The following is an 18,412-nucleotide window of genomic DNA, read 5'->3' on the forward strand; positions in this document are numbered from 1 at the left end:
ATTAAGATCCAGTTTGTTAGTTTTTCCACTTAGAATTTACTAAGAATGGTATTCTAAATGGTAAAGAATATTATAGAACTTGTTCTAGGTGGCATTTTTCTATTATTGCAACTCAGAATTGTGTTACCTATTTTGGCAGGCACGTCATACTTATTGTGGACATATGTTTTTTAGATTTGTGTCTCTGTGTGTATGTATGTGTTTGTGAAATTCATTTCCCATTTTTGTAAAGATGTTTATTTATTCATGAGAGACACAGAGGCAGAGATATAGTCAGAGGGAGAAGCAGGCTCCCTATGGGGAGCCTGATGTGGGACTTGATCCCAGAACCCCAGGATCACGGCCTGAGCCTAAGGCAGATGCTAAACCACTGAGCTACCCAGGCATCCCTTATTTTCCATTTAGAAATTAAATTACATACCTTTCTCTGAGTATGCCACAGGTTACCTTTTGTGGAAATCTAAAAATATTTCCACAAATTGTTTGATGAGCTTTTCTTTAATTTTTTCCCCCAGTCTCTGACTTTATTTATTTTTTGTATATTTTTTTATTGGAGTTCGATTTGCCAACATATAGTATAACACCCAGTGATGAGCTTTCCTTTAAGAGGTAAACCCTACTCTTTGAGTGTGGGCTGGACTTAGCGACTTGCTTCTGATGAATAGAATGTAGCAGGAATAACAGTGGAACTTGCTAGAGTAGGCCTTAGAAATTGTCTCATTTGCCTTGTTCTGTCTTGATCACTTTTGGCTCTGGGGTTAGCCAGCTGCCATGTCATGAAGCATCCTGTCTGTGAAGAGGCCCGTGATGCAAGAGATTGAGTTTACCTGCTAACAGCAGTGTGAGTGAGTCTTGGAAGTAGATCCTTCGGCCCTAGTCAAGTCTTGAGATGACTGGCCTCAGCAAACATCCTGACTGAAACTTCATGAGAAACCGTGAGGCAGAACCAGCCAGCTAAACTGCGTCCTGATTCCTCACCCAAAGGAACTAGGATAATGAATATTTTTTGTTTAAGGCACCAAACTTTGACACAATTTGCTATGCAGCAGTAGATACCTAATACTTATATATAGTCCCATTATCCAGAGGTAAATTGTTAATGTTTTAGTTCTCTTAGATTTCTAATTAGGATAAAAATGTATATATTTACATACACTTATATGAATGTATAAAACATATATACATTTACTTTTTAAAAAAAAATTTTATTTATTTATGATAGTCACAGAGAGAGAGAGAGAGAGAGGCAGAGACATAGGCAGAGGGAGAAGCAGGCTCCATGCATCGGGAGCCCGATGTGGGATTCGATCCCGGGTCTCCAGGATTGTGCTCTGGGCCAAAGGCAGGCGCCAAACTGCTGCGCCACCCAGGGATCCCTACATTTACTTTTTTAAAACAAAAATTGGGGCAGCTCGGGTGGCTCAGCAGTTTAGCGCCTGCCTTTGGCCCAGGGTGTGATCCTGGAGACCCCGGATCGAGGCCCACGTCAGGCTCGCTGCATGGAGCCTGCTTCTCCCTCAGTTTGTGTCTCTGCCTCTCTCTCTGTGTCTCTCATGAATAAATAAATAAAATCTTTAAAAAATAATAAAAATAAAAAACAAAACAAAAATTGTAATTGTTACCTGCATGGTCTTTGATATATAAGGTCCTCCTTTCATAGTAATTTTAATGATTGCAGTGTCATTAAATGCAGTATACTGCATACTATGATCTTTTAATTTAATTAATGTAATTGATATACTTAATATATATACTATATGAATTTCTTCCTGTTACAATGATGAATATCTCTTTTCTTGTTAATAGCTAAATATTGTGCACTTTGTATTCTCTTAGGATAATCTACAATTGGAATTGTAATGTCCAAAAATTACACACCTTGTTGACACCTGTTATAGTTTACAAAATTTTCCTTCAGAAAAGCTGTACCACTTTTCCCATACTTCTGGCAAGACAGTAGTATTGTTTTTCATCCCTTCTAATATGAGGGGCAAGAAAACAGTGTGTTATTTTGTTACACATTTCTCTGATTACAGTGAATTCAATGTCTTTTTATGTTTATCAGCCATTTATTAGTATTGTTTAGTGACTTGCCTGTTCAAACCTCTTACTTTTTCCCCCCCCTTCCACTGAGATCTTCAAATTTTTGTAATGGCTTCATGAGAACTCATTATATGTTAAGTATCTTAACTCTTTGTCACATATTGCTGATCCTTTCCCCAGTTTGTCATTTTTCTTTTATCTCTATATATCTATATCTCTATATATGATGCATTCTGCAGTATAATACTTCTAATTTTTTATATAGTCAAATCTTTTTCTTTGTAATTACTGCCCTTGATAAAAAAGTTTAAAAAGACCTCTCACAGTCCAAAATTATAAAAACATATGCCTATATTTCTTCCTCTTACTATTATGGTTTTATTTTGCTCTTTATGTGACTTTGAAAGTTATAGGAGGCTTATTTTCCCAAGTCATTATTTACTTTTCATAGAAGTAGTCTTGTTTAGTTTATTCCTGAGTGATTATTTATTTTCTTATTATTGTGACTGGGATCTGTTTTCCCATCATCTTTTTCAAACTGATTATTATTGTTTTAAAGGAAAGCAGTTAATTGTTGTTTGTCTTATAATTTTTTTTTTTGCTTTATTTACTTGAGGCTTTAGAAAATAATGGTTTTCTCTAAATACTTCCCATTTGTAAGTTTTCAAATATCCATACTTCACCTCTGTTTTCTTGTTTTCTTTTATTGGGTAGAAGTTCCAGAGCAGTATTAACTATAATAGCATTGATGGTAGTCAGGCTTATCTTGTTCTGTCTTTAATGAAACTACCTCTAGTGTATCAGTATTAAGTTCTGTGATTATTGTTTCAATAGATCATGTAGAGGAAGTACCCTTCTAATTACTAGGATAGGAACTGTTTTCCTCAGGATCAGATGTAGAATTTTCATCAGAAGCCTTCTTAGATAAATTGAGTGTGTGTGTTTTTTTAATCTCTTAATATTAGTCAGTAGTTCTGATAATGGTGCCATCTGTATATTCTAGAATGAACCCTTTTGATCATGGTACACTGTTCCATTAATTTGCTAATAGATTATTTGAAGCTTTGCATGTATATTTGTATATTTAATTGGTATTACTGTTTTATGACAAGTGTTACCATCAGGATTATAAAAATGAATTGAGAAGTTTTACACTGTTTTAGTGTAGGAATTACCTATTCTTTGAAGGTAGACTAGAAAGCATTTTTTAAATAATGTGGATTCAGTGCTGTTTGGGGGGAATAGTTACTGGACAGCTGTTTTCCTCAGCCATTCAGGGTTTGTGGGTTTTTGGTTTTGCTTTTTTTTTTTTTTTCCTTCTTGAATTGATTTTGATAATTTTGTTTTCTTAGAAAATTGCCCTGGGGCGCCTGGGTGGCTCACTTGGCTAAGTGTCTGCCTTCCACTTGGGTCGTGATCCCAGGCTCCTGGGATAGAGCCTCATGTCGGGGCTCTCTGTTCAACGGGAGCCTGCTTTTCCTTCTCCCTCTTACTGCTTGTGTGCTCTCTGTCAAATAAATAAATACAATCTTAAAATAAAAAGCAGAATCTTAAATCTTTTATTGAGATTTCAAATTTAATAGTGTAAAATTAGTACTTTTTTTATACTTTAATCTAGAATTACTGTGTTTTTTTGTCTGATATTGCTCATTTGTGTTAATATTTGGGGAGAGATGGGCAGTCCAGGTGGCTCAATGGTTTAGTGCCGCTTGGTCCCAGGGTGTGATCCTAGAGACGAGGGATCGAGTCCCATGTCAGGCTCCCTGCATGGCACCTGCTTCTCCCTCTGCCTGTGTCTGTGCCCCTCCCCCCCCTGTCTCATGAATAAATAAATAAATTCTTTAAAAAAATATTTTGGGAGAGAGAGATTTGATAATTATTCTTTTTTAAAGACCCAGTTCATGGATTTCATTAATTCTCTTAGGACTTGCCTTATAACTCACTGATTTTGGCCTTTGAATTTACTCATTTTTTCTAAGAACTTCTTTGTATATTTAAAGCTCTTTAAGTTGAATGATTAGTTTGTGTATTTTTCCCTTTTTCCTGCTTTAATAATAAAAGCATTTGTGACTGAAAATTTTCTTCATGAGATAAGCTTTGGCCTTGTCTTCTAGAGTTTGACATACAAGGTTTATACAAGATTTTTAACTGAAATTTCCGAAGAGGTACACCTGGGTGGCTCAGTCAATTGAATGTCTGCCTTCGGCTCCGGTCATGGTCCCGGGGTCCTGGGTAGAGTTCTGCATTGGGCTCCTTCATCAGCGGGGAGTCTGCTTCTTTCTCTGCCTATTGCCCCCACTGCTTGTGCTCTCTTTCTCTCTCTCTCTCTCTCACAAATGAATAAATGAAATCTTAAAAAAAAAAACAAAAAAAGAAAAAAATTTCTAAAGAGTTTATAATTGTAGTTTTGATTTATTCTTTGCCCTAGAAATATTTTTAAGGTATTTTACATTTTCTGAGTAGATATTGTGTGTGCATTCTTTTTTTACTGTAATTTTATTTTGTTATGGTCAGACAACAGGGCTTATACACTTTCTAATTGGGGGAACTTGCTGAGGTCTTCTTCATGGCTTATGTATTATTGATTTTTAGGTATGATCAATTTGGTAAATGTACCATGGACTTTAAAGAAGGATGTATTATCTCTAAGGTATGGAGTTTGATGTGACATATATTATAAATTCTAAGATGCCATTGATTGTAAGATACATAATCAATTTAATAATACTTCTAAGGAATTATTAAAACGTCTGTTAAGGGGACACCTGGGTAGCTCAGCAGTTGAGCATCTGCTTTTAGCTCAGGTGTGATCCTGGAGTCCTGGGATTGAGTCTCGCACTGGGCTTCCTGCATGGAGCCTGCTTCTTCCTCTGCCTATGTTTCTCACCCCCCTCTCTGTGTCTCTCATGAATAAATGAATAAAATCTTAAAAAAAAAAATGTCTGTTAAGTATAACGTAAACCTTGTAAGATGTACCTCAATTCCAGGTATGTGAAAAATAATAATGATTTAATGGTAACAATTTAAAATAAGCTCTCATTTTTGGGGTCTACTTTTTAAATTCTGAGAAAAATGTGTTAAAGTTTTATACTTTTATCCATTTCTCCTTGTGTTTTCAAATTAGCTCTGCTCTTATATTTCTATTAATTGCATGTAAAAAGATTCATGATTAAAAAAAAAGATTCATAAAAAAAAAGATTCATGATTCCTTTGTGTAGTCTTTATTGGTTTATTAGTATAAAAAACCCTCTTGGAGCATTTAATTTTTTTTTTAAATACAGTTTTGCCACATCTGCTTTCTTTTTATTTGCATCTATTTTGTGGGTTTCCTGTCCCTTTGTCCTGTACCAATGCATGTCATCTTATTATAGGTATTTTTTTTTTTTTTTACAGGATTTTTAGTTTCTATCCAGTGTTAGGGTTTGCTTTTTCTGGAATTTGTCTTTTTTTATGTTTAATTTATTTCTGTCACCTTATTTTGTGCTTTTATCTCCTTTTCCCCCTTCTTGTTATATTTATTTTCTTTCCTTTTTCTCCTCTTTATTCATATGAGAAACTTACTATTTTTATCCTAACAACAGAAACACGTAAATTAAAAATGTACACGTTTAAACCTATCTTTCAGTGTTATTGGAGTCTCTGTGAAAAAGAAGCCGAAACAGAACTCTACTTTTTTATTACCTTGTCAGGTATATTGAAATTATCTGAAATTTTGTAGATCCAGAATGTTTTTACATTGTGAAATTTCTTTTTTAACAATAGAAATGCGACATTCAATTTCATAGCCATGTAAATAATAGTTCTTTAGTTATTATGCTTAACTCTTTTCTACTGGTTGATCACTGACCAGTGTTTTCTTACTACCACATTTTCCCATTTCTTAATTTTTCAGTTGGTTGAAATATAGAGAATTTTTTCAGAAATGTTATGTGGGTGGTATAATTTCTCAGTGATTGCTTGTCTAAAAATGTCTTCCTTTTGCTCTGGAATATAAAAGGTAGTTTCTGTTGTAGAGAAGTATTATATGGTTTCAATCCTTTTTTTTTTAATAAGTAATTCATGTGATTTCCTCCACCATTAGGTTTTTGTTTTATTTTTATGAATTGTCAGCATTTTGGCAGGATAGGTCCTATTGTAGGTTCTTGTGCATGTGTGTGTGTGTGTGTGTGTGTGTGTTTATGAAAGCTGTATAAGTAAATATATATGAAATCTTTTCTGGTACTCTGAATTTCTCTGGTGGAAAGTCTCACGTCTCAGATTTTCTTTAATTTTTTTCTTTGGCTTTAGCTCTTGTATGAGATCAGTTCCTTCTTACTATAACTTCTAGTTGTACCATGGTTTTATTTATTTATTTATTTTGTACCATGGTTTTAAACTTTGTTCTTAAATACCTAGATACTACATGGTTCTATTAATGATTCTCAGTGATGATGAAATTTGGTAAGAGAGACACATAACTTATGAATAATGGTCTTCTTTTGCCTATCTGTTTGTTGGGGGTGGCATTTCCCTTCTTTATGTTCATTTCTTTAGGTAGCTTTGTCTGAGCTATAGGTACTATAGAGTTGTGGATCATTTTAACTCTTGTTTGGAAAGTTGTTTGAAAAATTCAAACAATTCAAACAAAATTCATTACTGTGGGGTGGAACACAAGTGACATTACATCCTGATATATCTTTCCAGAGGAAAGAAAGGAAAGGCAAAAAATACCCTAGAACAATATCACAGTGTCAGATCTCCTCCTCCTTCTAACCTATGTGTCTTCATTTCTGTCATAATTTTCTGGGTATTTTTTTCTCTTAGTTTAAGGAAAATATCTCGAGCTTATATTCTGTATAATATTCACTAATTAGGTTTACTGCAGTATATAGTCTGCTAGCTACTATCTTCATAGGGTGCTTTGTTTTGGCAATTGCATTTTTCTCCTCTAAGAATGTTCTTTTTATATTATTGTTTTTATGACAGCCTGTTCTTATCAGTGTGGCAATCTCTTGAATCTCATTGAGATTTTTCTGTTTTCTTTTGTTTCTGGCAACAGCTCTGTCTTCTAAGGGGCTGCTTGTCCTGAGCATACACATTAGTTTTCTCCCTTTGAATTGCTGAATATTACTATATCCAGTTATGGTCCCTCTCTTTGTTTATATGTTTGAAAGGATGTTTGCATTTGTTCTGTAGCTGAGATGGGTTCTTTCAGAAATTGTTTGCCTTGTACAGTTTTTTGTTACAGAACAGTCTCTCTTTGGTAGCCCAAAGGCTGCTGATGGAATAGCTCCCACCCGGTCAACCTAGTACATCTGTATACACTCCATTCAGTGGGCTTTCATGCAGTCTCATAACTATTCTGCACCCCAAGGGCTCCCTACAGTTTCTAGCACTCAAGTGGATTCACATTCGTCCTCCTGCTTCTACTTCCAGCTCTTAACCAGGGGCCATTTGTGAGACTGCTGCGTGTTTGAGGGTTGGAGGATTGGAAGGAAGAAAAACATGTGATCCATTCTGCTCTATCTACATTGCTCCCATGAAGCCTTTCAAAGAGCTGGGATCTTTCTTTGGAATCTGTGGTTGATACTTAGCCAAATTGGACCACTTGTGGTTGTCTTAACCTTTTCCCTTTCCTCTTTTTCTCCACTCCAAATGCACTTTTCCCCATTTCTGTCAGTGGAAATTCCATGTATCATTTACTTCCCAGCTTGTCTTTATATGGAGAAGCATTAGAATGAAGTTAGAGGAAGCCAGGTTTGAGTCTCTGTTCTGCACTTAACTTGAAACCTTGGATAAGTAAGTTAGTTGACCTTTCTGAGTGAATTTGCCCCTTAAGAAAATGAGCATAACAGTAGTGCCCTCTTCATGAAGCTGTTTTGAAGGTTAAATGACATAATAGCATGTGAACACTGAAAATAAATCTTAGTTTTGTTTTCTGTACCCCTGACAGTGTTGACCCTTTGTTACATCTCATCCATGTAGGCCTTCAGTTGATGTGACTGCATGAATTCAGATCCAAAGTGCTTTGTACAAAATTCACTTTTGTCCTGAGTCAGTGGCAGAGCCCAGGAAAGAATTCAAGGCTCTTGATATCTCACACATCATCCCACCTGCACATGCTGGGTCTTCAAGGTACATTTCATAAAGTCTCCAGAATGGTGGAGGAAGGTTTTATTTGTTTTAATCCCTTCTGTAGGAGAGAGAGATCTATTTGGTTTAGTTGGATTTTCAAAAAAAAAAAAAAAAAAAAAAAACCCATTGCTTTCTTGTCTGGGTTGAAGTTTTATAAAGAAACAGCCACAGATGGAAGCTCAAAAGAGAGGGGACATAGTGTTACAATGGAAAGATTTAATTCCAAGTAGTCTTAGATGGTTGTTGGTTAACTCCTTGTCAGACCGACTCCACAGTAAATGTCCTGATTCTCTGTGTGTTTCTTCCTCTGCTCTTCTCTGGTTTGTTGAAGGTGGCATGTCCTCTCCCTCTCAAATTCTCAGTTCATCAGGTAGGAAAACCTATTTCTTGATTATATAGCTTTGATGAAACTAGGGGATAGGATTATGTCTTTTTAGTAGAAGGAAATGTTTGTAATTGCTTCCCTCATTGATTATTAAACCATGGAGATGGAGAGGAAACACTATGAGATAAATACACCTTCTAGGAAATTCTCCTTTTTTGCAATTTCCCTCTAGGCCTTCACTGCCCAAAGTCTTGGAAACTTGCTAGATATGATGTACCAGGAACCAGCACGATGGTCCTACACATTCCAGACATTTTCTTTTATGAGCCGCCTGAAAGTACAGCTGGAGCCCTTCCCCGAGAAACTGTTACAGGCCAAGAAGGCGGTACAGATCTTTGAGAGGTCCGTGTACAGTGACAGGTAAGACCCTGAGCCCTTCACTGGTTACAGGCTCCATGCTCAGCACTGCATGTTTTCCCTTCTTGCTCTGCTGTGGGTATTGATAATTGTACTTTGAAAAATGCTGCATTTTCATTGTCCATTTACATCTAAAGATGCTAAAAGGTGGTTACACATTTATTTCCAAATTTGACAAACTAGTTCTCCTTCTTAATGTTCCCATAAAACCTCCTAGAGGGAAAAAATAAGTGTTGTGTAATTTTTTTAAAGATTTTATTTATTTATTCTTGAGAGACAGAGAGAGAGAGAGGCAGAGACACAGGCAGAGGGAGAAGCAGGCTCCATGCAGGGAGCCTGACGTGGGATTGAATCCCAGGACTCCAGGATCACACCCTGGGCTGAAGGCGGCGCTAAACTGCTGAGCTACCTGGGCTGCCCCTGTGTAATTTTTTAATCTCAAAATCATGCAAAATATATAGAACAAATCCTATGGGCTACATCTTCCTTCTCTACCCCGAGAGAGCTCACTCTTTATAAAAGCTAAATATGTGAATTACAGTAATTGGGCTATAGGTTTTGGTTCTTTTACGGTTGTTGGGTATATTACTACATATTTTTCTCTCCACTTTCTCAAGCCATGCCTCCTGGACTAGGAAGATGAATTACATATAACAATCCCGGTTGCTTGGAAACATATTCACCATGGATTTTTTTATTTCCAGCCCTTTAGTGAAGTAGGCATGTGAGAGACCCCTCAGAAAAAGAAAGACTTTGTTTAGAAGCTATAAGATCTTAACATTTTCTTGTAAAGGAAGAGATGAGAACTGATTTTGCTATTGGCAACTACACATTCTAAGTGTTTTCTTTAGGGCAGCCCCGGTGGTACAGTGGTTTAGCGCCGCCTGCAGCCCGGGGTGTGATCCTGGAGACCCGGGATCGAGTCCCACGTTGGGCTCCCTGCATGGAGCCTGCTTTTCTCTCTGCCTGTGTCTCTGCCTCTCTTTCGCTCTCTCAGAATAAATAAATAAATAAATCCTTAAAAATAAATAAATAAATAAGTAAGTAAGTAAGTAAATAAATAAATAAATAAATAATGTTTTCTTTAAAAGGGGGCATTTTTGAGATAGAATAATTCATTATATATTCTAATTGTGAAGATAACTTAGATCCTTTCCCTTTAAAAAATTCATTCATTCACTCCTTTGCTTAGCACAGATTTATTAAATTCCTGCATGTTCAGATACCAGGGTAGAACCTGGGGCTGTAGCAGCAAGCAAGGCAGACCCAGAACCTGCCTTCAGGCAACTCTCTGGGACCCCGCATGTCCTCATATGTGTGATATGTGTCCCAAAGGAGGAATTCATTTGTTTTTTGGGAGAGTGGATGACTGGGAGGAAGACATCTAAATCTTTTCTGTTTGAGTTAAAAGAAACAATAGTATGTGGTTCTAGAACAAGGACCCTGATGCCTAGATCCTTACACTCATTCTCTGTGTCACCTGCATGATGACTATAGTACTTCCCTCTCCTTAGTCCTTTGCACCCCAACTCTCTCCCTCCACATCACCACTGGCTGTGGAAAATCGAGAGGTGTTCCTCTTTAAGAAAGGGAGGGCTTATTAACAGATAATTCATTTCTCTCTTTTTTTTTTAAGATTTAAGTTATTTATTCATGAAAGAGAGAGAGAGGCAGAGACACAGGCAGAGGGAGAAGCAGGCTCCATGCAGGGAGCCCAACGTGGGACTCCATCCGGGGTCTCCAGGATCAGGCCCTGGGCCGATGGTGGCGCTAAACCACTGAGCCACCCGGGCTGCCCTCATTTCTCTTTTAATAAGATTTTAACTTTTAAGTTTCCTGTGAAGAAGCTGAAAGTATTTTTCAGAATTGAATTACAAAAGTCATCTCTTTGTTGCCTTCAGCTAGACTATAGCTAAACCATTCCAGACTGAGAAAGTTGACTTTGGGAGCTCCCAGATTAATTCCTCACAGCCTAGCTAAGAAGCAGGTATAGTAACAGCAAAGATGTGTTGCATACTTTGTACCAGTCTTCCAAGCACCTTGTAAGTACTGCATCAATACTCAAAACAATCCTATGAGTCAGGTTCTACCCTTATGTCTTTGTACAAAGGAAGAAATGAAGCTGAAGGAATTTGATGACTTGGCCATGGCAACACTGTGAATTTGGGGGCCAAGCTCACACTCAGGAATGTGATGGTGCAGCCCATTCTCTTAATCACAAGACTTATAACCTTGTGGTATATATTTCTTGGGCCATTCCTACACAAGGATTCTGAATTTCATTTTCCCAGAAGTGGCCAGTTGCTAAATGTTACCTTAGAAACTGGAGTTCATTGTTTAGGATGTAAATTGTGTTTTGTATCAAGATTCCTGAGGTTTGAAAGTAGAATTGACCCTTCAGCAGCAGTGGTTTCTTGTTAGCTCCAATTTCCTATTTACCAGATGCTCCTTTAGTTGTGGAAGTAAGCAAGGGGCAAGCTAGTTTGATTTTTAGATTTAGCTTTCTTGTACCTGGATTAGAAGCTCAGCAGCAAAGGAAGCAAGTGAGTAAGGGCTCATATGTGCTTTGGGGGAGGGTCTGCTTTCTTGATAATACTGTAGTTAATGAGAAATGCATCTCCTACTCAATAGGTGACACCGCTTCAGTACATTTCCTTCTCCACTTACTAACCACACCTGAGGATGGCTCAGCAGCCTGTAGACTTGGAAGCCCTCACAAGCCCTGAATTATTTTTTTGTTTGGGGACTAGCTGCAATAATCTCTAAAGTGGGAGTTTTCATGAACTGTATGCCGTATTTTCTGGCTGGTCTGCAGCAGGGAGAATCACTGGTAACCAATGATAATCTTTTCTAGTGCCTTTTCTTCAGGGGATTAATGCAGTCGGAGAGCTGGGATTTTTGGCTTCCAAAGTCAACATGCTATTTCCCATCTTATTGTCGAACAAGGAAGGCGATACAGGTTAAGAATTCAAATTTCTTAGAGATTGATGAGCTAGAAAAGTTAGGTGGCTTGAATAGACATGGAACAAGTTGAGTATTGATTTTTCTGCATCTCTCCTTTTGCCTTTCACTCCATTTCCCATTCTTCTCCCCTCTCCCAATGCCACCTATATTTCCAACCAGGTACATCTTTGCGAAGAATCTTTTTGAAAATGGTTCCATCAGTGACATCGAATGGCATATCTATCAAGACTGGCATTCTTTTCTCCTGCAGAAGTTTGCCAGCCAGCTCAGATTACATGGGTTCATCTATCTCCAAGCTACTCCCCAGGTAATGCGGAACAGAACGTCAGGCCTTAATCTTCAGGGCTATATGAAACCTAAGAGGTGACATTCTCCAATACCCGATTTTCTGAAGAAATTTTTTTGAGAAGTTAGACTGTGGGTATTATCTGGAGCATGGAGAGCAGTGTGGGTCAACAGTCTCCAGTTCTGGCATCGAGCACCCCATTTCCTACAAGCTTTCTGCAGCAGAGGGCTAAAGCTGATGACTTATAGAAAGGGTTCTTCTCCTGTAACACCAACGTAGAGAAAATGGGGCATTGCCTTTGCCAGCCAGAGTTTGCAGATTGGCTCCTCTGGCTAGGTCACCTATAGCCAACTGCTCAGCTCTCCCTTCCCTCAAACTGGGTCATTGGAGTCTGGTGGTCTTGATGGTTTCCTGAATAGGATGCCAGGAGGAGGTGGAGAGTTTCCTCACCTCACCCTGATACTATCATAATTTATAGCTGCCTTTTGAAACTTAAGGGTGCCACTGGTAAGTCAGAATGGGCTACAGAAGTTACATTCTGTGTCTTTCTGATTTGGATGCTGGAGCCAGCCTCTCATGCATTAGGGTGATGTCATGGAAGGAACACCGAAGTCTCGGATTTCGGACCATGGACAGCCCTTAGAAACTTTTCCCCTGGAAGGGTTCTTGTCTGTCAGACCCAGTGGTTCAGACTAGTGGTCTCTAAGGGCTCTTCTGGAGTGGGATTCTGAGTCAAGGCTGGAAGTATTTTTTGAGAGATGTGTGTCGTGTGTGGTCACGTGTCGGGTATACTGCATAATTTTAGGAGGTATGCTCCCTTCTGACTAGAGGCCATACTTTTTGGAGATGAGACTGAGCCTTGTGGATGGAGCAGGCCTGAGAGCAAACTGAGTAGGGTCAGAAAATAGTGGGGAGAGCCCATTCCATGGGCTTGCAGAAGAAGGCCAGCAAGAAAGTCTTCTTCATTCCTTTGTGCACTTGGAATGACAGTGAGAAGGGGACAGTGGTGATGACAACAGTGGTGGTAATCATGATGACAATGATGCTGTGACCAATAGATCTTTATGGAGAGACTAGATCTTTCATCTGGGGTAGAATGAGGGGGTTTGAAGGATTCTTGCAATTTAGTCATAGAAAAAGCAAAGCTTTAAGACTGGATGGAGATTTTGGTGGTTTTTTGATGGTTTTAGAGCCAGAGACCCAGGAATCCTTCCCCAGAATCACCCCTGATCCCTCTTGTGAGATTCATAGGTGACTATATCCAAGGGAAGAGCAGAACAGAAGTGAACACGTCTCTGTGTGAAAAGCCATGCAATTGCCCCATACTCTACTACAGAACTGTGGGAAATACTGAGGTTAGAGCTTGTGAGATGGACCTAATTGGGGCATTTTGCTCCTTTCTATCTGCTCTTCCCTAAGTTCTAAATAACAAGCAAGCCAACAAAAAAATCAGTCAAAAGAGAAATATCTGGGCCTCAGTGTCCCCACCCCACCCTATGGAATCAGGAATTTGGTGCAGCCAGCCAGGCCTTGCCAGGGACTGTTGGCAGCATGGGGACAGTGTGTTGGAAACGCCTGGCTCAGAGGGCACTTGGGTTTAGTTTTGGGAAGCACGGTGGCCAGATGCCCTGGCAGAGTCATAGTCCAATTGCTGTCCAAGCAGCCACTCTTCCTAGGGCAGTTGGTGAAGGGAGCAGGTCACCAGGAGGGGCTCCCCTTGCTGTTCACAACCACACTTTCTTACATTCAGGCGAGCTCCCCTGGACAACTGATGTCAGGAGACACAGGACTAAAGCACTGCTTGCACAGAACTTTTTAAAAAAGAATTTGTTGTAACCATACCAGTGAAACAAGAATTTTACCAAATGCTCAAAATAGGAGTTTACCTATTAATCATACTCCTTGGAATTTACTCCATAACTGTGCTCCCACACGGGCATAGTGGCCCCTGTGCAAGCCACCTTGTTTGTAATAGCAGATCATTGGAAACAACCCAAGTGCTCACGAGTAGAGACTGGTTGAATGTATTATGCTCTGTCCATTCACTGGAAGACTTTGAAGCCACAAAAATGGGAAAACACTATACTAATATCACAGTCTCCAAGCCATTGTTAAGTGAAGAGAAGCTGGCACAGTGTGTGGGATGCTTTTTACAATTATGGTGTTTTTTTGAAAGGTGGTGGTAAGAAGGTGTATATGCATGAATTATTTCCGAAAACATACCAAAAGTTACCATCAGTTGTGAGTGAGACAGAGAACTGGACCGCTGGAAGTCGGGGCTATAGAGCTGTGTAATGGGGAATGGAGGCAAACAATGGGAAATGTTTTGAAGGCATCAGAAGTAAGGGTAGGGTGTGGGGCAGAAAGAGAGTGGAAAAGAAAAAGGTTCATGGTAAAGGAAGGTAGAAAAAGAAAAGATGAAAGCAGGGGGAAAAAAGGTAAATATAGCTGGGGGATGAGGTCAGAACTGCAAACTGTGAATACTGACCACTGGCTCTGCCAGCCTAGCGCTCAGCCCTGAAAAAGACAGACTGTGGCTCTCAGCCACTGTGCCCCCTCTGCACACCCTCTGTTGCCTAATACAATGGAAATGCCACCAGTGGCCTGTGTTTCCCCAGGACCTACTGCGTGCTCCAGAGCTGGTACCAGAGATAAAGGGGGAGCCCCTGCCTCCTCCAGGGAATAGCTCTCTGACTGCTGGGGCCCAGGGCTCCCTCCCTTATCTGAACTGCTACCCTGAAGATCCAGACCTCACAGTTTAGCACTTGTTTTGCATATCACTTTACTTATTATCTAACTAAGTTATAAAATTCCAAGGACAAAGACTTCATCTAAGTTTGGGATGATAATTGATTAGGGGAAAAGATTATTGAGGAGTAAGTGCTAAAAGTATTAACCTATTAGATCTGTCTCCGTTAATCTGAAAAGTTGGACATAAGCTCATAAATGAAATTTGTTTACATGACTTCGTCTCTTTAGAGGAAAGGTGGGGTACACAGCAAGGACTCTGCATCTTCAGGAATATTACGCACTTCATTTGGGAAGTTTACATTTGGGAATAAAGTTTTTTAGTGTTTGAAAGTGGATAGTCCTAGGTCAGTGGTTAATCCACCTTTTCTTCCCAGGACAGATGACATTGAATGATGAAATGTTTGCCAGGTGAAGAGAGGAAGGGAAATAATCAGACAAAACAAACATTTGGAGCAAAAGTCTCAAGGTGGTAAAGAGCTTGGCCTGTCCCTTGGGTCCAATCTGGCTACCACTGACTCCAGAGAGGTGCTAAGGAATTTGAGGGTAGAGGGCTAGGAGGGGTGGCCAGAATCCGGGATGGCCTTATGTGACAGGTAAAGGAGAAGACGACGTTCTCTGAGCCAGTGTGCTTCAGATTTTACTACCAAATGAAGGCAGAATGGAATGGTGCACTCTCTGGAAAGGGGGAGCAAAGGAGAGTTAGTCTTAAAGCTTTTTTTTTTTTTTTTTAGTTCTTTGTTTTATCTTTGACCTGTGCAGAGTTTGCATTCTGCTCCAGAGTCAGTGAGTGACAGGATATGAAAGACATGTTTTAGATTACTTAACTATTTTGTAAATTGGATGCTCCTCATACTTCCTTGAACCTGGGGCTTTATGGCTACAGGCAGTAAGGAACCTGTGAGGTGTTTGCAGCAAGGAGAGTACTGCCTTTCTCTTGCATCACTATGGAAGAATGGGTGGAGGAAGTTCACTGGGAGGAGAGAGCAGCTATGGCCAGGAATTTGACACACCTTAACTTGGTGAGTCCTCACAGCTCCCCGTGGGGTGAGTGGAGTGGAGGAAAGGGAAGCCCGTAAAGATGGCACCTCTACTGCATGCATGGTGAAGACAGGAATTGAATCATGGATTTTCTGGCTTTAAGACCTGTGCTCTTCCCATTCTCTTCACCACCCTCAGAAAGCAGAAGAAGGGCCAGAAGGCTCTTGCCATGGTCTAGGTGAAAGGTGATGAGGACCTGACTAAGGCAGAGGTGAGAGAGATTAAAGGGGATTTAGTGACTTCCTGGATGGGATTTGGAGGAGGAAAAGGTAGAGTAATTATAGCTTCCCAGGGTGGATGAAGTTTGCCATTAACCTGTGACTGAATAAGAAAACAAGATAGTAGAAGCAAAGTTGTGGTTTATCATTCCCAGGTTAGACATCATGAGAGGGTCTGAGAGCCCCTGAGAATTACATCATCACAGCCAGGGTAACACATGAGCCCATTGTAGCCCAGGGATTGTCTTTTAGGTTTGTTTGAAGAGACTACACCAGAGGGCCAGGGAAGAGGAGAAAGGAGTTGAGCTGACGTATCTCGAGCAGCTTCACAATCAACACGAAGCCTGGCTTGTTCACAAGACAACTGAGTAAGTGGAGAAGAAGATAGTACCACAGACACCTGCCTCCCTACAGCCAGCTGCTCAGACATGAGTCCAATAGGCAGCCCCATAGGAAGGTTCAGAATGTACCCAAGTGGTTAGAAATCCAACTGAGAAACTTAGTATTAGATATAATCTGTATATTCTAAGAGACTTTTTTTATTAGATTGTTTCTCCAGCTTTTTTGTTTTTTAACGTTTCCCTAGATTGAACATTGTAATTGATGATGGTGATATAGTTGACTCGGGGTGAAGGGCTGAAAAATTTTAGAGAAATTGTCCATTTTACTAAGTTGTCAGTCCTAGTTTTGGCCTTTCCTCCTTTCAGGCTTGGTATATTTGGGCTTAAATATTTGGGGCTCTGACCTTCAGTATCCATCTCAAGACTAAAGAAATTTCAACCTTCCTCTTTGCAGCCAACTTTATTAAATTCTTTTTAAACTGTTATTTACATGCAGTTTCATTGAGAAGCCATGTGACTTTAGATCTGTTCTTGGGATTATTAAGATGTGGTGAGTGTGTGAAGGTTGGTTCAGCTTTCCTTTTTCTGTCCCCTGAATGTTCATACTTCTTACAGGCTCCACTTTGAGGCTCTGCTGAACATTCCAGTGCTGGTATTGGATGTCAATGATGATTTTTCTGAAGAAGTAACCAAACAAGAAGAACTCATGAAAAAGGTGGGGAGCACCTTAACTCCTGCTTCTAGTGATTTTCCTTTGTCACACTTTTATCTTTGCTTCAGACGTCAATATAATGGGTCTTGTGCTTTGTGCTTTAAATTGCATTTCATACTCCAAAGCCTGCGGGACCTTGTACAAGTTACAGATAGAATCCCTCTTTTCTGAAGCATTTGGGGCTAATAATTGTTAAATAATTGACTTCCCAGCTAACTTCCTCCTCAAAGGTGTTTTTGAACTGGGGAAATGTAATTTTTGGATTCTCTTCCCAGCTCTGCCACTTGATACCATCTACCCTGCGCAGGTCATTTCCTCCCCTTGCCTCTTTTCCCTAACTCACAAAACCTCGTGGACATGACTGCATACGCAGTGTGGGTGGACTATTGTAGAGTCTGCTGAAAATGTGAAAGTTAACTTTTGGTTTTTCTCTTTACCACAGGTAAACATCTTTGTAAAGAATCTGTAACTGGTACTAGGATGTTCTGGCCATGATCTGGGCTGTCTAACTTTCTAAAGCTGGAAAAATCCTGAGTCATGCACCTTGCTATCTCCTTTTACCCCTAGAGTCCTCTGACTCTCATGTCTATGGTTGGTATTAGTCTTCGACTTTGCAATTATTGTCTTTTATATCTCAAGGACTTATACAATAAAGTGGAAGTTTTGCTTCTTTTGCTAATTCACTTGTTGTTGGTTTATCTCTTGGTGTCTCCTCTGAATTCTCCTCCTGATGAGGATGACTTGAGGACAGCCATAGCTTTTCTTCTTGAAGTCTTCCCCACCCAGACTTCCATGTATCATACAAGGGAGACTTCTGGTGTGCTCCGTTGTTCCCTCTGACTTGCCCAGGCAGGGATTGTTTGCAGGATTCCCAACCAAGCCCTGCCCTGCACATGCATGAGAGAAGTACAGTGGCTCGGGAGAGGGTGGACACTCAGTGTGAGCTCCTAGAGCTAGGGAATGGAACCTGAACTCTAGGATGTTCCTTCCTCTCTTCCCATCCAATACTCTTGCTAAGGGACATGGGGCACTTAGACCTTTGTGCTAGACTGAAGAATGAAAGGGAGGGAGAAAACAAATCAGGAGCCCCATAGTCCAGTATCTCACATTTAGAGTTCGTTCATCATAGCACTCTGGCCTGCCCTAAATATCGTCCCCAGAGGGTGTCAGGTGATCTCAATGGAGTGACTGCGCTGGAAAGAG

The 18,412-nt window shown here is 39.8% G+C and overlaps 1 protein-coding gene across 3 annotated transcripts in view; it reads left to right on the forward strand.

Moving 5' to 3' along the window:
• DGUOK (deoxyguanosine kinase) overlaps window positions 1–17,892 on the forward strand; it is a 31,680-nt gene extending 13,788 nt beyond the window's left edge. For 2 of the 3 annotated variants that reach the window (XM_025994528.2, XM_025994529.2), the window contains 5 exons: window positions 8,715–8,902; window positions 12,023–12,170; window positions 16,409–16,524; window positions 17,113–17,212; window positions 17,652–17,892. In XM_025994528.2, coding sequence (XP_025850313.1) covers window positions 8,715–8,902; window positions 12,023–12,170; window positions 16,409–16,524; window positions 17,113–17,212; window positions 17,652–17,678 — 579 coding nt within the window. In that variant the 3' untranslated portion in view covers window positions 17,679–17,892. Of the gene's footprint in view, window positions 1–8,007; window positions 8,158–8,714; window positions 8,903–12,022; window positions 12,171–16,408; window positions 16,525–17,112; window positions 17,213–17,651 lie in introns of all 3 variants that reach the window. The other variant, XM_025994530.2, reaches the window with a different exon arrangement.
• Window positions 17,893–18,412: the final 520 nt, after the last annotated feature.

The sequence above is a fragment of the Vulpes vulpes genome, chromosome 8 (assembly GCF_048418805.1).
Source record: "Vulpes vulpes isolate BD-2025 chromosome 8, VulVul3, whole genome shotgun sequence".
NCBI lineage: Eukaryota > Metazoa > Chordata > Mammalia > Carnivora > Canidae > Vulpes > Vulpes vulpes.